General features: G+C 36.6%; 1 protein-coding gene across 4 annotated transcripts in view; it reads right to left on the bottom strand.

Annotated features, from left to right (window-relative positions):
- Positions 1 to 639: 639 nt before the first annotated feature.
- The window catches only part of SLC38A6 (solute carrier family 38 member 6), a 73,459-nt gene continuing 50,840 nt past the window's right edge, over positions 640 to 23,258 (bottom strand). For 3 of the 4 annotated variants that reach the window (XM_025442394.3, XM_049113230.1, XM_025442396.3), the window contains 8 exons: positions 21,838 to 21,903; positions 21,562 to 21,615; positions 19,859 to 19,938; positions 19,298 to 19,398; positions 13,396 to 13,520; positions 11,893 to 12,037; positions 11,689 to 11,783; positions 11,229 to 11,514 (listed from right to left, as the gene is read on the bottom strand). In XM_025442394.3, the coding sequence (XP_025298179.3) occupies positions 11,434 to 11,514; positions 11,689 to 11,783; positions 11,893 to 12,037; positions 13,396 to 13,520; positions 19,298 to 19,398; positions 19,859 to 19,938; positions 21,562 to 21,615; positions 21,838 to 21,903 (747 nt within the window). In that variant the 3' untranslated portion in view covers positions 11,229 to 11,433. Of the gene's footprint in view, positions 2,572 to 11,228; positions 11,515 to 11,688; positions 11,784 to 11,892; positions 12,038 to 13,395; positions 13,521 to 19,297; positions 19,399 to 19,858; positions 19,939 to 21,561; positions 21,616 to 21,837; positions 21,904 to 23,258 lie in introns of those variants that run through there. The other variant, XM_025442395.3, reaches the window with a different exon arrangement.

Here is a 23,258-nt window from a genome sequence, read left to right as displayed (position 1 = left end):
TATTTAAATGCAAATGAATGACAAATCTTTAGACAAAGGCATGGGGAGTATCCAAGCATTTTGATTCCTTGTGAAATATAAATATCATCATGGTATAATCATTACTGATTGACTCTCAATATAACATATAAACCTATGAGGTTTTAGAGTAGAAATGGTATTTTTTTCTAAATGCTGAAACTTTGGCCAAATTTTGTAAATTTGTAAACCAGTTATTATTTAGATATTTTTACGTTCCAAAATTTAGGATCAGCAATTACTGGGGAGAAAGCCAACTAAAAATAAGTCGGGTGAGGGGAGAATACATGGCAAGTTTTTAACAAATATAGGCCTATTGAATTTAAGGAACTGTATTCTATTTTTATGCTATATGTCTTTCCTTACTTTTTATTTTAAAGGATAGTAATGATAGGTGGCAATTTTTTTCTTAATGCCCTTGATCGATTTGCAAAATAAAAGATTGGCAGTCTTATGACTATCCCCAAAATTTATTTTGAAGGCCTAAGGATCCAGAAGAAGTCCAACGTCCAGAAAACACTTAATCAGTCTGTTGATGGTCTGAGCTGTATTTGGATATTTAAAAATTGTATTTGTAGAAAGTCATAGAACACAGGATTTCAGGATTTCTTTAAGATTTTATTTATTTACTCATGAGAGACACAAAGAGAGAGGCAGAGTCATAGGCAGAGGGAGAAGTAGGCTCCTCGTGGAGAGCCTGATGCGGGACTTTATCCCAGGACCTCTGGGATCCCGAACTAAGCCAAAGGCAAATGCTCAACCACGGAGCCACCCAGGGAACCCGGATTTCAGGATTTCTAACACTGTTTTTCAAGGGGTCCAAGTTTTCACAATGTCTGATTGACAAATATTGGAAAACATTCTGCTCTACCAGAAGCCCACATACCTTTCTTTTGCAGAGAATTTCCTCTGAAATACTTAACAAAAAAAATAATGCTATGGCAACAGGCCATGACTCAGAGAACAAAGAGTGGGCCCAAATGATGTCAGGAGCAACATTTAAGTGAATAAAGCAGCCTTGCATACAGTTGGTGTTGACTATGTATCTACCATGAGCAGAACCTTTTCATGGAAAAAACTCCAACAGCTAGATATATTTAACCATTAGCACGATAGCTAAGCACACAAAAACCTAAGTTTACATTCTGGATGTGTGACCTTGGGCAAGTCATTTAACTTCCTAACCCCTCTAAACTTTATTTATTTATTTATTTATTTATTTATTTATTTATTTTTAAAGATTTTATTTATTTATTCATGAGAAACACACACACACACACACAGAGGCAGAGACACAGGCAGAGGGAGAAGCAGGCTCCATGCAGGGAGTCCGATGTGGGACTCGATCCTGGGTCTCCAGGATCAGGCCCTGGGCTGAAGGCAGTGCTAAATCGCTGAGCCACCCAGGCTGCCCTCCTCTAAACTTTAATTTCTAATCTATTAAGTAGGGGAATATAACTGTACCTATTTCAGATGACACGTGATCATGTGCTTGGCCTGGTGCCTGGTCCATATACACAAGGGCTTACTCATGATTGGTATATTATTTTATGAGACTTATGATCTCCCATTCATTTAAAATATCAAACTCTCAGATATAAACAGAGAACTGAGTAAGAGAACCAGGGAACTACAATAATGGTCTTTACTCTCTCCTCATGGGAGTGCCCTTCCCTAGGGGCCTCACTCCCTTTGATTCCTATTTTTACCATCCAACAAGAAGTCTGGTGAAGGGGCTCTGATCCCAAACACAAAACACCTCAGGTTGATAGAAGGCAAGTTCTGAGAGACCATCTCTGAACTACCATGTTCGGTTCTAGAGAACCCCGGGAGATGACTCTAAGGGGAAGTGTTAGAGCATAGAGCTGCCCCAACCCTGGAGATCCACTTTGAAGGTTTGGTCTTTTGTCTTTAAAAGAGAGGCATTTCCCTAATGAACTGCAGACTAATCATGAGTGAAGTTAAGTCAACGAAATGACACTGTGGTGCTTCTGAGATGGCATCTGAAGTGGCCTTGTTTTGGGAGCGAAGCCTAGTCGGTTCAATCACATCTTCATAGGGGGATGGCCTCACAGCCCTTCTGATATCCCCAGCACTCTGGGAAGAAGCAGTGGCTTGCATTTTTTCCGGTCATTGCTGGCTTTGAAGTCCACTTTTCTGAGAGTCCTGATCGTCTGGCTAGCACAGATGCTATTATTCTTGTTCTGTCCCATGTGGCTCCAGGGAAGGGTCTGCATACACACAATGCAGCACACATAAGGCATTTTTGTGTATCATTTTTATTGGTTTTGGAAGACACAGGCAGGCAAATTAAAGCTGAATATTAGACATTTCTGTTCGTAAAACACCCTTTGGCCACTTTCACTCACAGGCTCCAGACTCCCACCACTGGCTTAGCATTCACTGTCTCTTTCCCTCGGCTTCTCCTCAATCACTAGATCCATGTTCTTTTTTACAAAAAGGGCTGTAGATATTTCTTCAACTTCCTCTTCTCCTGCCAACTCATTCTCATAACATCTCCCCTTTCTTAAAAAAAAACTGAGGTAAAAGCTTCTGCGTAAGAAAGGAAACAATCAAGATAAAAAGTCAACCTGCAAATGGGATAAATATTTGCAAACAATATATCTTATCTGATGAGTTAATATCTAAAATATATAAGAATTCCTACAACTTAGTAACAAAAAAAGGAAATAACTATTTAATATGGGCAAAGGACTTGAATAGACCTTTCTCCAAAGAAATGCAAATAGCCAAGATGCTCAATGTCACTGTTAAGGAAATGCAAATCAAAACCATAATGAGATATCACCTCACACCTGTTAGGATGATCATTATAAAAAAATCAGAAAACAACAAATGCTAGTGAGAATGTGGAGAAATTGGAACCCTCATGCACTATTGGTGGGAATGTAAAACAGTGCAGCCACTACGGAAAACTATTTGGAGGTTCCTCAAAGAATTAAAAATAGAATTTACCTATGATCCAGCAATTGCACTTCAACATATTTATACAAAAGAATTGAATGAGATATTTGTACTACCATGTCTGTTATAGCATTATCCACAATAGCCAAGAGATGGAGCAATTTAAATGTCCACACACAGATGAATGGATGAAGAAATTGTGGTATATACATATAACGGAGTATTACGCAGCCCTAGAAGAAAATCCTGCCATATGCTACAATATGAATGAAACTTGAAGACATTATGCTAAGTGAAACAGCCAGTCACAAAAGAACTAATACTGCATGATCTACTAAAGCAGTCAAACTCATATAAGCAGAAAGTAAAATGATGGTTGTCAGGGCTGGGAAGAGGGGAAATGAGGAGCTACTGTTCCATGGACACAGAGTTTTAGTCAGGCAAGATGAAAAAGTTCTATAGATCTACTATATGTATAACAATGTACATATAATTAACAATCTATTGTAAACTTAAAGGTTTATTAAGAAGCAGATTTCCTGTTCTGTGGGGTTTTTTTTACAACTGAAATTATACATATGCTTAAATATCTATCTCTAAGTAAAAGACATCAAGATGCACAGGACTACATATAGTATGCCAACATTTGTGTGTGTCTATGTGTTCTGTATAAATATATAGTTAGCTAGGCTTAAGATATATTTTGCAAAGACATAGAAAGTTGTAGGAGTTGTTGCTTCCAAGGAGGAAAACTGGATGATTGGGGCAGATAATGACAGGGGGGCAATTTTGTAACTTATGAATTTGTACCAATTAAATTTGAATGCTACCAACCAAAAAATTATAACACAAAGCAATTTGTAAAAAACAAGAAACCCAAGGTATTTAATGACACATACCAGAAGAATTATCTGTATACTAAGAGATAAGTTGGAGTGGAGAATGAAGTATTTCCAAGGAGGAATTTAAGCTGGGCCTTGAGGAATTGGAAATGTCTGGATAGGTAGAAGGGAGTAATAATGATAGGCCAGGTGTTTATGTAGAAGTCAGAGTAGGGAGAGGATAGTAGGAGAGTGGAAGTAAACACAGAAAAGCAGAGTAATGAAAGGCAAATCAAGCACCGGGCAGTGAGATGGTTTCAGTGTATTATAGACTGTAGAAAAGAGAGAAAAGGATGAAATAGAGTTTAGGAGATGACACAGGGGAAGGCAGGATTAATGTGGCGGGCAGTAGGGAGCCACTGCAGGCTCTTGAGCAGGGAAGTCATTATGAAAGCAGGATTCCAAGGAGATCAATGGACACAACAGACAAAATGAATTAAAAGACAGACAGCTGTTAGAAGGCTGATGCAGCAATCCAGCAGGTGCCCATTACAATCATCTGGGAAGCTTTAAAATATATATTGATACTTGAGTCTCAGCCACCAGATTCTGGGTTTGGGGTAGATCTTGAACATTGTCATTTTTGAAAGCTCCCCAAGTGATTCTAAAGAACAGCATGGGTTGCAAATAACTGTACTAATCCAGTCACAAAGGGATAAAGGCTAAGATTCAGGTACTGGCGGGAGGTTGGGGATAGGATAAAAGCAAATCTAGGAGACATTTCCAAGGAAGAACTGATGTGGTAACAGACTAGAGGTAAAGAGTGAAAAGATATATGGTCTGTTAGATTTATGTATTCATTTAACAATTTTTAAAAAAAATTTTATTTATTTATTCATGAGCGACACACAGAGAGAGGCAGACATAGACAGAGGGAGAAGCAGGCTCCATGCAGGGAGTCCAATGTGGGACTCGATCTGGAATTCCAGGATCACGCCCTGGGCTGAAGGCAGACGCTCAACCACTGAGCCACGCAGGCGTCCCTCATTTAACAAATATTAAGTCACTCCCAAGTACCGAGTACCATACTAAGCTCTAAGAATTCAGTGATGCACAAGACAGCCAAGTCCCAGTTCTTAACAAGCTTGCAGTCTAATGGACATAGACAACAAATAAGACTCCCAGTAATGACATGTACAACAGGGTGGCTATAAAGCATGACTGCATGCTGGGGGCTGCTTGTTTCCAAAAGGGATCAGGGAAGACTTCTCTGAGCCAGTTATACTTGAGATGCGGCTCGAATGATGAGGAGCCAGGTTTGCAAAGGTCTTTGAAGAGAATGTTCGAACTAGGAAAAACAGTAAGCATGTGGGAACAAGCTTCATGTATTCAAGGAACAGAAAGGCTGTCTGGCTAGAGAAGAGTGAAAGACAGATATGAGACGAGGTCAGAGAAATAAGCAGGTGTAGACCAAACAGAGTCTTGTAGGCCATGACATAAATTTCATTCTCAACGAGATGAGAGGCCCTTGGAGGAAATTAAGCAGAGCAGTGACATGATCTGATTTACATTTTTAAACAACTACTTTGGCCGCAGTGTGAAAATGGATTGCAGGTGGCAGGAATGGAAGCAAGAAAACTAGCTGGGAGGATAGATTAGAATATGTTGAGTTTAAGTAACTGTGCAGCATCCAAGCAGAAATATCCTAGGAAACTAGAAATACCGGAAATAGATGAGAATCTAGGTTGTACCTACTGACTTGAGAGACACTTCCAGGAGGACTGAAGAAATACAGGTTAGATGACATTACAGGACCGGGACAACTTTACCCAAAGAAGAGATTCATAACAACATGGAAGAAAAGTCTCTAGTGGTGGGCTGCTGGCAGGATAATGAGGGATGTCAAAAAGCAGGGAATAATGATGCATTGGAATCAAAACTCAAAAAAAGATCTCAACTGCTGGAAGGATGAGCTAAAGTTAACAAGACAAAATTTAACATATATAGATAATGTGTGTGTATGTTATGAATATGTCTATATATATGTATATATATATATATAATATATATTCCTTCAAACTTAAAAAAAATTAAAATCAAGTACAAGACCTAGAAATCTGGCAGTTCACTTAAGAGACACCTGGAGCTTTTAGTGACCACATACTTTATGAGCCTAAAGTGTATTGTCATTGTGGAAAAGCTGATGTAAATTCTTCTGGGGTATTTGAATATATCAGTAGTGAAAATAAACTGCACTGATCAGGATTATTTCTAGAATACTATTTTCTGATCCGGCTACTGAATAGGTGGCTGAAACAGAGAAGGGAGAAGAGATGTGTGATTTGAGGAACAGTCAAAATCACATATATTCAATTCAGTGCCCAATTAATTCAAGTGTACTAGAGCTTTCCCCAAAGATCATGCAATCTAACTTGAAGAAACAAGGTGTATTTCCTCTGGTTGAGAGAAAACTTAGTCTTTAAACATGAAGGTCTTCAGAGAATTCAAGAAGCTTGTCCAAAATTAGACAAAAAGAGGTAGAACTGGGATCTGAACACAGGTAAGTATGACTCCAGAATCTTTAAAACAAAAAAGTCTACTTGTATATAAATATCTGAAAATATAGATATATATTTCTTCCTTTGAGTTAAACAGTTTCACTAATCAAGTCCATCTGAAAAGGTTCAATCAGAAAATTCCAAGTTTTACTCAAGCTTTTTTCAGGCAAGAAATTCAGATGTCTTATTTAACTTCACAACTTTAGGATGAGGTGCAATTCCTAGTACATATTATGTGCTCAGTAAATATTTGCTCAGTGAATTTGAATTAGCCAGTCCCTAGGCTTGTGTTGTACACTGGTCCACTGATGGATATAACATACATATACGTTCAAACAAGTGAGAAACATTTCTCTGCAAGTCTTCTCTCCTTACATCATCCCATATTACCATGTCTTTTGTCTCTTTTTCCCCTAGCAACTCAATTTCCCTCTCTGCGCATTTACTTTGTCCCATACTCCAATAAACCTCTCACTCCCACCTGGCCACCTGGCCACCAGCCAAGATGAGTCTTCCTGCTGGTTATAATTGCTCGTCTTGATTGACAGCGTCACAAACTAGGACAGTGATCATGATGACGGTAAAAACACAGATCAGATTGTTTGGTAAGAGTAAGAAATACAAAGAATTCTGACTGTTACAAGAGAACCACATCCACAATATCTTTACTCATCCTTCACCAAAATTTTGTTTTCCTATTTTTCCCTCTTAATTATGAGAAGACTACAGGAGGCTAATGGTAGAAAAATGAATAAATTGTGTGTTTAAATTAGAAAAGCAAATTTCTCAGTACTATAAAATGTTCTGAGAAGTTCTAAGGCCCAAAATTATGACTCATAATATCTAGGCAGAATAATTAGCAGGAAACAAAATCTTTTTTCAATAGGGCTAATTCTAACATTGCCACAGAGTACTGTCAACATGCCAAGAAGAAAATCAGATTAAAATTAATTGTTTGAGTCCTTTTGTTTCTAGCATCTATTCTCCATCTCTATATGCTGAACTGGCAATGTCAGCGCTAGAGACTCCACACCCAGCTACCCACAGATTATCTAGTAACCTGATCCTGCAAATACACAGGACAAGAATGGAGAAGAGAAAAATCTGTTTACCTTAAAAAGAGAACTTCCAAATTCATTCACATCTCATTTTCATTTGTGCCCACAGAACCTTACTCTCAGGCTCCAAAATGAATCGTTTCGGGCTCAAATGGCTATGTCACTTCCACGAATAGGGGAAATACATATTTTAAATACAAAATAGTACCCAGTACAAGGTCATATGGAGAAAGAAATCAATCTTTCCCAGCTGATCTCTGTTCACTTCAGGGATCGTCCACCCAAAAGAGGGGAAAAAGAAAAAAGTTCTTAAAGATGAATGTGTTGTATGTAGGCAAATATAGAACATGAGATTTTGGAAAGGTAAAAAAAGTAGAAGCACATGAAGGCCGGTGATTAGCTCATAACCCATTTAAAGGCATGTGTAAAGTTTACCTGAAAATGGATGGTATGCTTCTGCTTTTCCGCTGGTGAATTTACCAGGGTACTAACCTTACATTTAAACAGTTTCCTGGTAGAAGAAACACAGGAGCAAACAAATTCAGAGAGGTTGGGCTGATCTGGTAACCCGATACCCATCAAATGCCAGTTAGGAATTGCCACAGTAGAGAATCTATGGTACTTTCTAGATTTCAGCTCTATACCTAGATTGTGCTGAACTTCAGATTCTGTTTCTAGATGGAGAGGAGGAAAAAAAAAGCACAAAGATTTCCAGACCTTGGGTGTTTAAAGGGCCTTCACATAGTAAATCAACCTACTCCTGTCTTGTTTTCTCCACAGCCAGACTGAAATAATACAGCACCAGCAGAGGTGTGAATTACCCCCATTCATCTTAATGGAGTGTTAACTTCAAAGGCTTGTTTTAACCATTTAAATGCTAAGCTCAGGAGTAAACGTTCTGTTAAAAAAAAAAAAAAGGTACAATTTAAACATTCACCCTCAACATACGAAAGTAATTTATATTCTCAGCACTTCGTCCCTTAATTTAGCAAACAAGTCTCCAAATGTTAGAAAAGTATATATTTTGTGCTTTACTTAGTTTTACTTTAAATAGTTCTTACCTAATAAATTATGAACATTAAGCCCATAATGCAAGGGCCTATACTTCCCAGGAAAAATGCAGCCAAGTACTTGAACAAGGTTTTTTGGGAATCCTAGTGAAGGGGGCACTGCTCTTACCTGCCATTTTACTAGCTTCCTCCAAACTCTTGGGGGAAGCTGTGACTCTGACCAGGCAACTAGATTAGGCAGGATATTAAAGTGAAATAATAATTTTAAAAAACCACTTCCACAAATATTTTCTCTTTATATTAACTAGGTTTGGTGCAGGGTGTTCAATAGGGTACTTGTCCCTTTGCCAAACCTCTCATGATCCTATCCCATGAGCAGGTGACAAATGTATTAACTGATGCCCAGCTGTCATCACACTTAACATTTGCCCCAGGGGGTATCCTTGCATCTGTTGCAGATTTAGGGTTATTTTGGTATTACTGGAATTAGATTTATGTAAGCAGCTGAACACCTATTTGTATTTGGATCTATAATTTCATAAACAGAAAAAGAGGGTACAAGAATTAGCTTATCAGATTAATGGGCTCTGGCTGACCTGAAGCCACATGGGAAGCCCTGCCTGGCTGTGCCCATGGGACCAGGCTAAGTGCCCAGTTTCAGGAAGATATTAGAAGAGTACAGCTGGGTCAGAACTGTGGGAAAACACTACAAAGAGTACACGTGGGGCCAGTTCCCCTGTGAGTGAAGGCTAGAGAAAGAATCTAAACATATTAGCTGGGCAAGATGGAAGATGAAGAAATTCCATGTCTCTGATTAAAAGCAAATCTATTTTACTGGTCTAGATGAAGGGATGGGGAAAAGGGGATAAATATCTGATCTATTAAAAGAGCCCATTTTGGCCTGCACCTAATTTATACAAGGTCATTTAATCCTCTCAACACAACGCTGTATAATTGGTATTAACTCCATTTAATACATACGTGAAAGTGGAGACTTAGAGAGGTTAAGTACTTTGCCTAAACGCACTGAGATTTGAATCTAAGTCTTTCTAACCCCCAAACTTGGACTTTTTCCATTATACTACACTGATCCCAGTTGCCAAAGAAATATCTTAATTCAAAAGAGAAGCTCAGTTGTCAATTTTGCAGCCCATTTTCTAAGTGGGGAGCAAAGGGGCACCTGCAAAAGTGTGTATTTCCATGCATGCAAATTGTACTTTGCATGCAGTTCCCTACTTTACATGCACACAGGGGTAGAATTACATTTTTACTGATACACCCTGGCTTTGGTAGGCTGCTAACAAGGTGCCCTTTACATAGAACACTCATGGAAAGGAGAGATCTAGCTTTTGGTTTCCAATCAGAAATAAGCCACATCAATGGGAAACAATGATTTATAACCTCCACACAAAATATGATATAAATCATCAGTATTTGTCTCCACACAAAATATGATATAAATCATCAGCATGTGATAGAAACTCACATGCTTTAGTGACAAATGAGAAAGCTCAAAGAACTTCTAAATTCACAGCCAATCATCACAGCTCTATTTCATAATGAACAACAGGAAAATCACAAAAGTTTCTTAGAGAAGATTTGGAGACAGAGCAAAATACCAAATGAAATAATCCTGCAGTTTTGTTATTAGTGATTAATGTTGACAACATTATCCCACAGCTAACATTCAATTTTGTATATAAACTCAATATGCTGATTTCTTAAAAAACAAACAAGTGAAAGATTGATCCAGTATATTTAATAACATTAAAAACTTCTGCTCTGCCATAAACACTGTTGAGAGAATGAAAAGGCAAGCCACAGACTGGGGGAGAGAATCTTTGCAAAATACATTATCTGATAAAGGACTGGTATCTAAAATACACAAAGAATGCTTAAAACTCAACAATGAGAAAACAATCCACTGAAAAAAAAAAGACGAAAGATCTGAACCTCACCAAAGAAAATATACAGATGGCAAATAAGCATATAAGAAGATGCTCAACATCATTATGTCATTAGGGAAATGCAAATTGAAACAACAATGAGATACAACTATACACCCATTAGAATGGCAAGAATCCAAACCACTGACAACACCAAATGCTGGCGAGGATATGGAACAACAGGAACTCTCATTCACTGCTGTCAGGAATGTAATATATTACAGCCAGTTTGGAAAGCAGTTTGGCAGTTTCTTGTAAGACTAAACATATTTTTACCATATGATGCAGCAATTGTGCCCTTTGGTATCAACCCAAATAAGCTGAAATTTATATCCACACAAAAACCTGCACACAAATGTTGATAGCAGCTTTATTCGTAACTCTGAAAGCAATCAAGAGGTCCTTCAACAGGTGAATGGAAAAACAAACTGGCACATCCAAGCAATGGAGTATTATTTAATGATAAAAAGAAATAAGCTATGTGAAAATACAAGGAGGAAACTTAACTGCATTTTGTTAAGTGAAAGAAGCCAGCCTGAAAGGTTAAATAATACAATTCCAACTATATGACATTCTAGAAAAGGCTCACAGGGAAAGGCTCATAGTTTTTATGAAGTCAGTCAAAAGATCAGTGGTTGTCAATGCTTGCATCAACAGTGAACTCTTATGTAAATGCTGTACTTTGGTTAATAATATTGTATCAATACTGGCTTATCAAGTATTACAAATGTACCACACTAATGCAATAAGTCAATAATATGGGAAACTATGGGTGTGCTGGCAGTGAGGGGAGATATAAGAACCCTGTACATTCTGCTCAATATTTCTATAAACATTAAATCTACCCTTAAAAATAAAGTCTATTATTTTTTAAAAGACCCAGAAAGACTGATTATATTGAAGAGCATTTTAAATTTATTTTAATTAAAACTGCTATAAATCCACTTTCCCCTTATTCCATTTTGTTCTGTTCTGTTAATATTTACAAAAATGTTTACCCACATAAAAAGGGATTTATCCAAGGTGCCTCCCATAATTATTCCTTTTTTGCATATAGAGGTAAATTATTCTTCATAAGAAGCGAGAAAATATTTCCTTCATTTATTAATCCAATTAAAAATGATTAGTGCTAAACTAAAATTCCCAACCAAAATTCCAAAGATGAGCAAAACAAAAGCCTGTGGAATAAAAAGATAAAGAATAATTAGAGTATTTTAAACCTCTACCTTCTCCAATAAACTCTATTACAGTTCAAAATACACTTTCTCAATGTAGATAAAATACTCAATTATAAAATGACAAATTATTTCTTAAAATAGAATTCTTAAAAGATATAAACAAAATTAACCTACCCCAAGCTTTTTCCATGAGAGAAAATCCTCTCTGCTAAGTTTAAGATAAAATAGTCCTGGGAACACAAAAATCAAACATGCTGATGTACTGGAACCTTTGAGGGGGAGAAAGAAAAAAAGAGGATATTACCAGATTCAGATGTGAGGCTGGATGACAATTTTATCCATTTCGTTACATGGGATTTTTTGAAACAGAAAACTTACCAACTACACCAAATATATTCCTAATGTCAGGAACATATAATGCAAGTAAAACAATGATAATATTGAGTGCTAGAGTGATCAAAGAATGGCGAATCCATGAGAATGGAAAATTGGAGAAAAACATCATCATTAAAGCTTTCCTTGCCTGTTTAACAGAAAAAGAAATAGATTTAAGCAAAGAAGAAGTGTCAAAACCAAAATACTTGTTTCAGGAAACACAGGTACAATACAGTAACCATGACTTCTTGCCCCTACACCATTTAGATTTTAGGAATATAGCATAAACCATTATTATAAAGTGCTTATGACACATAAACTAAGAAATATACCTTTCTGTGTGAACTTCATAAAAATTATTTTGGTTTAATTCACGAAGAAACATTTGTATTCAATTTCTTTAGGTTGCATAATTTTCAAAATGACCAACAATAATACTGTGATGAAATCTCCGAGAATCATTTTCATTAAATTCACAAATAGAAGAACAAAAAGTTCAAAGTAGAAAAAGAAATCATGGGCAGCCCAGGTGGCTCAGCGGTTTAGTGCTGCCTTCCGCCCAGGGCCTGATCCTGGAGACCTGGGATCGAGTCCCATGTCAGGCTCCCTGCATGGAGCCTGCTTCTCCTTCTGCCTGTCTCTGCCTCTCTCTCTCTCTGTCTCTCATGAATAAATAAATAAAATTAAAAAAAAAAAAAAGAAATCATGCTATGGGAAAGAAACATCATTTACTATTTCATTTTATATTATCTATTTCATAGTATGTAAATATAAAAACTAGTCCATGACACTTCACACTGCCAAGGCGGGCAGCAGGCAGTATCACATGTTCAATGTTCGTATTTATGTCCCCGCTCTTCCCTCCTGCCAGTACTCTCCACACGGAGGGGCCAAAATCTTGAAGGCCCAGTTCTTAGGGAACTCACTGTTTAGGGATTCAAGACATTCATGCGGAACCATTCATACCTAAAGTCTCTGTTTCCATTTTGTCAGAAATTCTTAAGATTCTTACATATGGTAACTAAATACAAAATGAAGATCTGTTCTGCCCCTTAATTATAATTCTAGAGCACATAAAATATTTTGACTAAGATTAAATTAGAATGTCTATATGAAAACAAATCTACAATAAACCAGAAGGAGCTTAGTTTTGCTGACTTAACTTTTGCCTCTTCATGCACATTCTTTTGAAAACAGAATACAGAATTAAAGGGGGGGAGGAACCCAAAACTTTAGAAGAACCATAGTCTCTAAATTGGAAACAATGTTGTGGGAGAGCGTAAATCTAAACTAAATCTCAAAAAGCACAAATTAGCTTAGTGGTTCGCTGTTATTTTTGTGCTTTCATGGGGCCATAGGCAAGTATGAGGTCTTTGATCAATTACTTGACAAATGAATAAGATATACAAGACTAGATGTGATTCAAACTTTCTAGTCTGCAAAGAATTAGTGTTGCCATATTAGGGAGCTGCTACATTAAGCAACAAGCCCTTTAAGAATACTTACAGGGAAGTGGATTAGAGGGACTGTCAAAAGCACAGCAAATAGTATGCATAACTTCACAGTCAAGATGACAACATCACGGGGCAAATATATGCTATAGCCTTGTAGTAATTCTGACGCCACTTTGTCTGTAAATTAAAAAAAAAATAATAAGGGTCACATTATAAACTACTAAGATGTCAATAAAAGCAGAATTATTTTTCTTGCACAAATAGATCTTAACAAATTTTGTATTCCCAGTACCATATCCTTCTCTACTTTCTCCTATCCTATGAAACAGAGACAAGAGTTAAATATCTTTTTGAAAATTATAATCTTTTCTTTTAGTTACACTAGAAATCAGCACAGGCAGAACTTTTAAAATTATGACAATGAATATATATATAAATAAATATCTCTTCAGAACTTTTCCACAATCTGAAGGTTTTGAACATTTATGTTTGTTTTGTAAAGAGCTTTCACATGTGGGATGCCTGGGTGGCTCAGCAGTTGGGTGCCTGCCTTTGTTTTTTTTTTTTTTTTTTTTTTTTTTTTTTTTTTTTTGGGTGCCTGCCTTTGGTCCAGGGAGTGATCCCATGTCACAGGATCGAGTCCCACGTCGGGCTCTCTGCACGGAGCCTGCTTCTCTCTCTGCCTGTGTTGCTGCCTCTCTCTCTGAGTCGCTCATGAATAAATACATAAAATCTTTAAAAAAAAAATAGAGCTTTCACATGTATGACTGAGAGTGTATCATGCGTTTCCTTCTGATAACAATTCATACAGGTAGTGAAGCTAAAAAGTATTAACTGACTTGGCCAAGGTCACACAACACAAAGGGGAAGAGTCGCTGAGATACATGCCCACATTTTTTGGTGCCAAAGCCAATGCTTTTTCCTCAATACTGCAATGTTTTCTAGAATCTCATACTTCTGTGCCTGCTGTCTGCTTCCTCAACATTTCATCTGTAGATTCCCCTTTCATAAGAAAATGTAGTTGTAGGGAAATGGCTTATTCCACAAGCCAGTACAGTAGTCCGTGACAGAATGTGTACATGTTGACCATGCTTTGCTCCACGGTGTTCTTCCAGTTTCACAGCGTTTTCTGCACCCCTAGTCAGATGAGAGGTATGTAGAGTGAGTGTTCTTAAGAACAGTCCATACCCTGGATTGCAGGGACAGATTAGTTTGTATTTAAGAGAGAATGGTGCTTTTTAAATTTGAGAGTAATGCTCTGGAAAAGATGCTTTGGAGGAAATAAACACACATCTGTTTTCAAGGATCTTAAAACATAAAGGAGCAATAAGATGAACACATACATATAATAGAAAGTGTATAAATGCAGATACACACATAAGTGGCAGGAGTAGCTCTAAACAAAGAGCTAGGGTGATTCTCAATAGGGAAAGGGAATTATGACTTTGGGATGAGCAAGGAGGAAATCCAGGGAGGCTTGGGGAGAATCATTATGATCTAGTGAGTAGCAGGAAGGTAGAAGGCCCTGAAATCTGGGACTACACAGACGAATGTTCAAAGTCCTGTACTTATTAGTATATTAACTTCTCAGAGTCCCTCAATTCTTACATCTGTAAAATGGGGACAATACTATTTTGATCTGTGGAGTTACTGAGAGCATTAAATAAGTTAATGTATGTGTGGGGAAAGAGATTTTCTCTCAGAGCAAGAAGAGCTGGGCAGAAGAAGCCCCAAAGTAGCAAAGAGAATATGCATCTGAGAAAATGAGGAGACCAATAGTGCTCCAGTGGCTGAGGCGGGATGTGCTACAGAGCGGAGAGTGGTAGGTGATATGCCCAGAAAGTGCATTAAAGACCCAGTAGCAGAGCTCTTCATAGGTAAACCGTATGAGGTGGGCCACAGAGATGCAATGACTTATAAAGATTAGTGTATTATGATCTGAACTAAGCAGGAAGAAAAAGATATGCAGAACAGAACAGTTAGAGGGTTACTGTCATAATCACTGAGAGGTAATGAGAAATGAACTAGACTAGTGATAACGGAAATGGGAGAGAAACTAATTCTCTAAAATACCAAAGAACTACTTTACATGATATGAGACTAATGGACTAAGTAAGAGATTAAGAAGAGCCAGGAAAGCTGGATTCTATTTCCAAATCTGAGATATTTGTGAGCCTTTGAAAAAATATGGCAAACTATTTTATTTCCACTTTCTGAATCATGAAAATGAGCTATTAACACTTATTGCTTAACAATTTTGTAGACTTTAAAAAATGGTCTGGTTATGATGTAATACTTGGGCACTGGCCTGGTTCCCCAAAGGAATACTTTTTCTTCCTCAGCATATAATGCTTTAACATCTGTAAAGAGCCAATATTATTAATCTAGGTACATACTTATAGGTCCCTGTAATCTGACAAAATTTAGATATTAACTAAGCCTTGGGAGCGGTGGATAAAAGGATCCCAAGCAGCTCGAGAAACCTGAAGAACTAGATTACAAATTCAAAATATCTGTTATATATCTACTTTCCCAGGATGAAAACACTTCTGAGGCAGTCAATTCTATGTTCTTAGCTGAGCCTTAACATACGTAAGGGATAGAGTACAACACATTTCTCTGAATTCAGACAAATCTCTACAAATCTCAGTAAGGATCCGATGGTGTTCTCTGCAAGTTATATATGCTATTAAGTCAGGAGGCTATCCTGTGTCATAAACATGTCAAACCATATGAAGTTTATAAGGATAACCAAGAGTAGTAGAAAGATCACTGGATTAGTATTCAGGAGATACGCCACTAAATGTGTGACAGGTCATTTTGCTTCTTTGGGCTTCAGTTGCTCATTTACAAAACATATTGAAGGCCTTAACCAGGATTAACCCTTTTGATTGCTCAGTCAGCAATTTCTTTCCATAAGACTGAGAGCTACCATTATCTCGATAGAAATATACCATAAAAGGTGTTCTTTAATTATAATTAACAACCCCTCAAAAGCTAATGTAAACAGTAAAATCAATATCTGAATCTTCTTTTGTCTTTGGAGAAGGAATTACTTTAATGTCATTCTTTTATCTATTACCCACCAATGATGAGATTTTTTTTCTTAGATGAATATTGGCCATTAGAGAAAATGTAGGTACTCTAAAGAACTGGCAGTGGATTAAGTCAGAGACAACATAACAGCTTTACCTGAAAACAAGGTCCATTCCTGTGTAGGGCAAACTTCATTTACATAATGAAAATGTTCAGCCTCTGTGTTCACATAACAACAGATAGGAATACAGGCAGGGAAGTAGGTAGGTAGGAAGGTAGGTAAAGATATATAGATATTCCTGGAGCTTAAGTGAGCCAGGTTTTTAAAAGCTCATTAAAAACTTGGGGTGAAGGAAATCTGGGTTCTAGAGCATAATTTCTGAGGAGGCAACACGGTAACAAAAACATTAACTTTGGAGAAAGTCAGAACTGGGATTCAAATTCTAACTCGTTATTCACAGAGCGGAGAGTGGTAGGTGATATGCCTCCTCAATATAAGCTACAGGTTATTTGGCTGGCCAAACTCCTCAACCTATGTGAACTATACCTTCTAGAGTTGTAAGGATGAAATTAAGCAATGTTATAAAATACTGGGCACTTACAGAGTAAATGTTAGCTCAATAAATGTATTAGCATCCATCCTTCCTCCACTTTCCTTTCAATCTAAGCTTTCTTAGAATTTAATGCAGCATCTCCTGTTAATTTATGTAACTATTTGGGGGATCCCTGGGTGGCTCAGTGGTTTAGTGCCTGTCTTTGGCCCAGGGTGTGATCCTGGAGTCCTGGGATCAAGTCCCACATCAGGCTCCCTGCATGGAGCCTGCTTATCCCTCTGCCTGTGTCTTTGCCTCCCTCTCTCTCCCTCTCTCTGTGACTCTCATGAATAAATATATAAAATCTTAAAAAAAAATTTATGTAACTATTCCTCAGTTATCCTGGAGACTGGCAGGCTATTTGAGGTTTCTTCCAGATACCTATTTATCCATTAGGAGGAGGACTTTTTTGGACTTTTTCTCAATGTTGAAGATCTCTAGAGTATTTGAGTATTTGTGCCAGGTGACAATTTTAATTTAGAAAAATATACAGCTATTTTGTTCCACTAAGTTTTTGCTGAATCCCAACAGTAAACCTGCTATCTCTGACTGATCTAGAAAAGTGTTACTGAGCTCAAATCTGCAAAAATTTACAAACCCAACTACGCAAATTAGAGCTTATATATAGTTCAAGAATCCTGTTTCATTAGCGATGATCAAAAAAGCTTAACCATCTGCCTTAATTTTCTTTGTAGTGTATCCAGTAGGGTACCATACTCATGTTGGAAATAATGCTTTTTCTGATGGCGTACACAGAGTTCCACTACCCTTATCCTACATCAGCATAAAATGCAAGAGCAGATTTAGATTAATGACTCGTCTTTATTGCTATTAAAATACCATAGAGATAATAAGAAAAGGACTGTACAGAGATTATAATTTTCTTATATACTAAAAACTCTAAGTTCATACTCATAACATAATACTCTAAAGTTACCATATTTGACTTAAATCTCATTAAAGATGGTGAGAAATTAAGGGCTGAAAAACCGATCACTGAAATTATAAAATAACTACAATGATAATGATAATGATAATAGTAACCACCAGCAGTAGCTCTCCTTTGTGAAAGATTGCTATGTGCCAGATACTTATAAGAGGCTGATTTAACATGTAACTAATTTCCTCCTCAATATAAGTCTACACAATTATCCCTGTTAGAGATTAGGAGACAAAGAGATTACAAAGTGAGTATCCTGTTCAAGGTCACATAGCTGGTTAGAACAGAGTAGTTATTTGTGCCATATCTGTTGGATTTCAAAATCCATACTCTTTCCACTGAGATTAGGAAAGGTAGCTGGTTTAGTAAAGGTAGGTGTGCAAGAAAACATTGTCCTAAAAAAAAAAAAAAAAAAGAAAAAAAGAAAACATTGTCCAAAAACTTGTCAGACTTGGAAAAACTCTGAGAGAGAAGCAAAGTGCCATTAGAGGTAATCATGGATGTCTAAAACCTGAAACATGTGCACAAGGCTATCAACCATGAAATCAGAGTCCTAACAGCTAAATATCACCAGAGTAATAAGAGCCATTTACTTGGAGAGTTGCTATAAAAGCACTCATAAGCTGAAAAGTATATTCAAGAATTTACTGTTATTATAAGAATTTAAAAGAATCCTTCACAAAATTTAAGGGGAAAGGTCATGGTACATCATAGAATGTACACTGCCAACTTAAGTCTGAAGTCAAAGATCTCTGATATCTAAGCGTACCACTATAGTCCAGTATAAATCCTTTTCTTTACTTGTTCTTTTGCAATTAAGATGAGTGATTCTCCCAACCTCTCAAACTCAACTAGAGTCTAACATATGGAATTCTCAATTAAAAAATAAAATCATTATTGCACATTTTTTCTTGTGGAAAGACAGCAATGTCCCTAAGCTTTACTTAGGTGTTTAAGAAAATTTTCATATTAAGTTATTAATCTTGAAGTTGAAACATTTTTATTTTTATTTTATTATTTTTTTAAAAATATTTATTTATTTATTCATGAGAGACACACACACAGAGAGGCAGAGACAAAGGCAGAGGGAGAAGCAGGCTCCATGCAGGGAGCCCGATGCGGGACTGGATCCCAGGACTCCGGGATCACATCCTGGGCTGAAGGCGGCACTAAACCACTGAGCCACCCCGGCTGCCCAGTTGATACATTTTTAAAAGAAAGAAAATCAACTTTTTAAGGTCCATAAAGATACTATGCAGTACTGCACTGAATTCCAGAAGCCAAAACAAATTAGTTTATTAATGAAAGGCAGAAACAAAGTCCATATTTAGGTATGAGATCAACTACAGAATGATTTGTCATTGGTAATTAAATAATACACTTACCATAAAAAGTGAGGTATCCAAAGAGTGCAGATATAAAATAAATGAGAAAACTTAAAGCAATTGCTGTATGAGTTGCGTTTTGCATTCTTTTCTTTGAAGGGCTAAAAAACAAAATTGGCAAAAGTAGAAACTGTGATCTGAATTATATATAAAGAAACAAATATCTCCCAAGCTAGTCAAGAGGATTCCTTAATTAAGACCTACTTTATTAATAACTATATACTAGAATTTATGATTTGAAATTACTGCACAAAGATTATGCTTCCAGGAAACATTTTCAAGTTGGATAGAACTAACTCTTGGTTGTTTTGTTTTAAACTAACACTTAGGGACACCTGGCTGGTTCAGTGGGTAGAGCATATGAGATCTTGGCATTGTGAGTTCAAGCCCCACACTGGGTAGTTTTATAAAAATAAAATCTTTAAAAAATAAATAAATAAACACTTAGAATCCAGTGATAGGAAAGAAGGATTCACAAAGGAGAATGTCACTCAATCTGAAAGTCTAAGAAGCAAAAAGAAAAACTTAATACACTTAAAATATTTCAGCATTCTATGGTACCTTTGAAGTTCACAGTATATTGGCAATATTGAGGTATGGCAGAGAAATGAAAAAGCCATGGTAGGTATAGCATAAACACTCTGAAAAAGAATTTTAAAAATGAAATTATTAAGTGCTATTCTATTGAAGCCACTACTTCATTTGACAATAAACTCAGGTCTTCAAAAAAAAAAATCAATTTGGGTAAGTCTATTTCATCTTTCATGAATCATCTCTTTATAAAATGAAGGTGTTTTGTTTTGTTTTAAAGAGAGACACAAGTATGGTCACCAACAAATGTTTTACTTGATAGTTGGACTGCCTGTGCTAGCCAGAATATTTCTCAGATGGCTTCAATAACATGTTGGGAGTAACCCCAACTAAATCTAAGGGAATACTAAAAATATTTATCACATCTTAGATCTTTAACTAGGGTCTGTTTCAATAGGAATGAACAGGATATATTCTAGACTGACAAATTCTTAAAGATCCATTGAATACACAAATATAAGTGGTTTTTTAAAATTAGAATACTTAAGAGCCAGAGGAAGTTATAAAGCAAACAGAAGTTACTATCTAAGTGAAAATATTGTCTTTATAGAATGGATGGTGACAACTTACTTTCTCTTTTCTACTATAAAAAGATTTCTTCTAACTAACAACTTTAGGCCCTTCAACAAAAATTCCAGATGACTGAAGACCTATCTTGGGATATAATGCCTTCTAAAATATCTGAAAGGAACTAGGAAGGAAAGCTGTAGCACTTCCTGACATTGGATTAAGGGAATGACAGTTTAATTCACAAATTCTCTTTCATATATTGCTCAATTTCCTGGCTTGTCAATTACTCTACCTAGATCTTTAAGGCAGATAGCCTTTATCATGTAAAGGATGTGGTAATCTCCCTTGTGGAGCCAGAGAGACATTTCTTATTGAGGAACTGGGGATAAAAAGGAAAATGGTACATGAAGGAGTTAGCTATAACACTAACATGCTATAATAGAGTTGTACAAGAGTGGAGGGGATTCTAGTATCTGGGACTTGGATTTCAACAGAATCAAAAAGCATAGATGAAGAAACTTGTGGCAACAGGGAAGACTTCGGACTCTTCTAGAACAGTAAAGTAGGTATCATCCATATCACAGTTCCTGTCTCCTCTGCCCATGCTCTGGCTCTTACAGACATTTCCAGTATCCTGGTTTTCAGAGATGGCAAGGAGATTTGGTCTTCTGGTCTGTGCTCCGAGCATCATAAATTTCAACTTTGTAATGTCAGCCAGAAGATATATTAGCAGCACTCAATTGCTAGTCCAATGATGAGCTGTTTAGCTACAGACCAAGGTTCTACTCACAGGGGAGGAGTTTTTGATATAATTGGCTATTTAGCTTTACAAGTCCAGAGAGCAACAGGAAGTCTGTATCCACAGAGGACCTTATTGGCCAGACCAGACATTCGGTAAATCTGTTCTTTTAGGCAGTGGCCCATTTAAAACAGACTCCATTTAAAGGCATGCCAAAAGAAAAAAATAAAAAAAGGTGGTTGTTTTATAATGGGCCACCCTGTGTTAAATAATATTATTCTTCTGGTAGGCAACCCTATACTTAGCACTTTCGTGAAAATTAATTAGTTACAGGTACAAAGACCTAAGAGACCCTGTTACACAAATCTCTTAAAACTTGAAATGTGAAAAATCAACCAAAAGTATCTGTTAATAACTTACACACCTCTTTGGAGAAATGAAAGAGCTTTGGTTTACAATCATCTGTAGCATTTGAAATCTGTTTAAGAGGATTGAGGGGAAAAAGAGAAACCAACAGTCATTAAAAGTCAGAATACATCAACAAAAATGATGTATTTATTATTAGTAGGCTTTCAAATAAAAATACTTCACAACAAAGTTCCAAACTGCAATATAGCCATTACTTTCTCAATAATTAGGGAAAAATATCATTATTAGTGTGATTTATTTAGCTTAAAATAAACAAAATATAAACTATTACCTGGAAGTACTGCTCTGCATAAATTAATGGCAGAGGACAAGGAATGGACCATTTTTTAATTACTATCTGTAAGAATAGAGAGAATCCACACTCAAGATTATTTCTTATAAAATTCATGACAAGAAATTGATTTCAAACAGGTAATCATTCTTTCAATTAAACTAGCACCATACCAAATAATAGCTAATAGAAGATTCTTTGCTCATATTATTTTTTTTCAAGTTAGAAAGGGTCATCCTTTAACACGGTTACCTATTTTGATGGGGGGAAGAGGATGCTGTATTTCTGTTTAGTGGGGTTTTCCCCAATTTAAGATTGATAGTATTCTTATGTCAACTTTCAAAACCCCACAAGTATCAAGGCATTAAAAAAAATACAACTCAAAATGGGAACATGATGTTTTTAGTGACAATAGTGTAAGATTACACTATTTGTGGACCTGGCATCAGTAGCAGATAGAGAAATATTAATAGCAGTTTGGGAAATGGCCACAAGCAGAAATAGAGAACTTATGCAAAGCAGGAGTTCAGGGATTTCTGCTGTACAAGTAATGTCCTGCTGGCTTTTTTTCAGACTTGTATTACTTTTAGTAAATGTAGATAAAGCGGGCTAAGAATAACACCACATAGCAGGTGAACTCAAGCTGGTAAAAAGAAATTTTTTAAAAATTAAAAGAAATCCAAAGGAATGTTATTTCTCCGAAAGAATCAATGAGAAGATCTCAGGATTTTACTCTGAATGGTGGCCATCCTTTTCCTAGACCTACAGTTGTGGTCCTGTCGACATTACCATTGTTGCAGTGGTTTCAGAGCATTTTATTTACTCTGTAAATATTTGCTCCCAGCTGAGACCCAAGGGCAAGGGAGAATAAAGAGAGCATTTGTGCTTAGCAGGAGACCAATAAGTAAATACTATTCCTATTCCGTATTTATCTAGTTTTAGATTTTAACTAATTCATACCAAGTTTTATATAGTGATAAAACAAACCTAAGGAAAATGTTGATTTTTAGAATTAAGCTAATGAGTCAACTAAAGAAGGAGTCTTAATTAAAACCCTCACCAAGATAAAATAAAAAGAAACAAAAGGTGAACTGAGCCAGTTGCTTTGATATTTCTAGGTAAGTTTGCAACATGAAATAAAATCAAATGGTCAGTTTACCAAGAGGAAAAAAATCAAAAGCAATAATTTCACATATATTTTTTGGTATCTTTTCAAAGAAGGATGAGGATGGGGTAGGGCAGACACTAGTCTCCGGTTGCCACTGGTCTCTCTCTTCAGCCCTTCCTTGAGCTCGATGCAGCACACTCCCTTCCCCAACTGACACCTGTGTGGCAAGGTGGCAACCGTGCACTGAGCACTTGTGCACCAAGTACTCTGACAAGGCCGGAGTGTAAGCTAGCTCATTTATTTTATCAGCTAT

Source organism: Canis lupus, chromosome 8 (genome assembly GCF_003254725.2).
Source record: "Canis lupus dingo isolate Sandy chromosome 8, ASM325472v2, whole genome shotgun sequence".
In the NCBI taxonomy this organism is placed as follows: Eukaryota; Metazoa; Chordata; class Mammalia; order Carnivora; family Canidae; genus Canis; species Canis lupus.
This window is presented reverse-complemented; position numbering and strand designations above follow the sequence as displayed.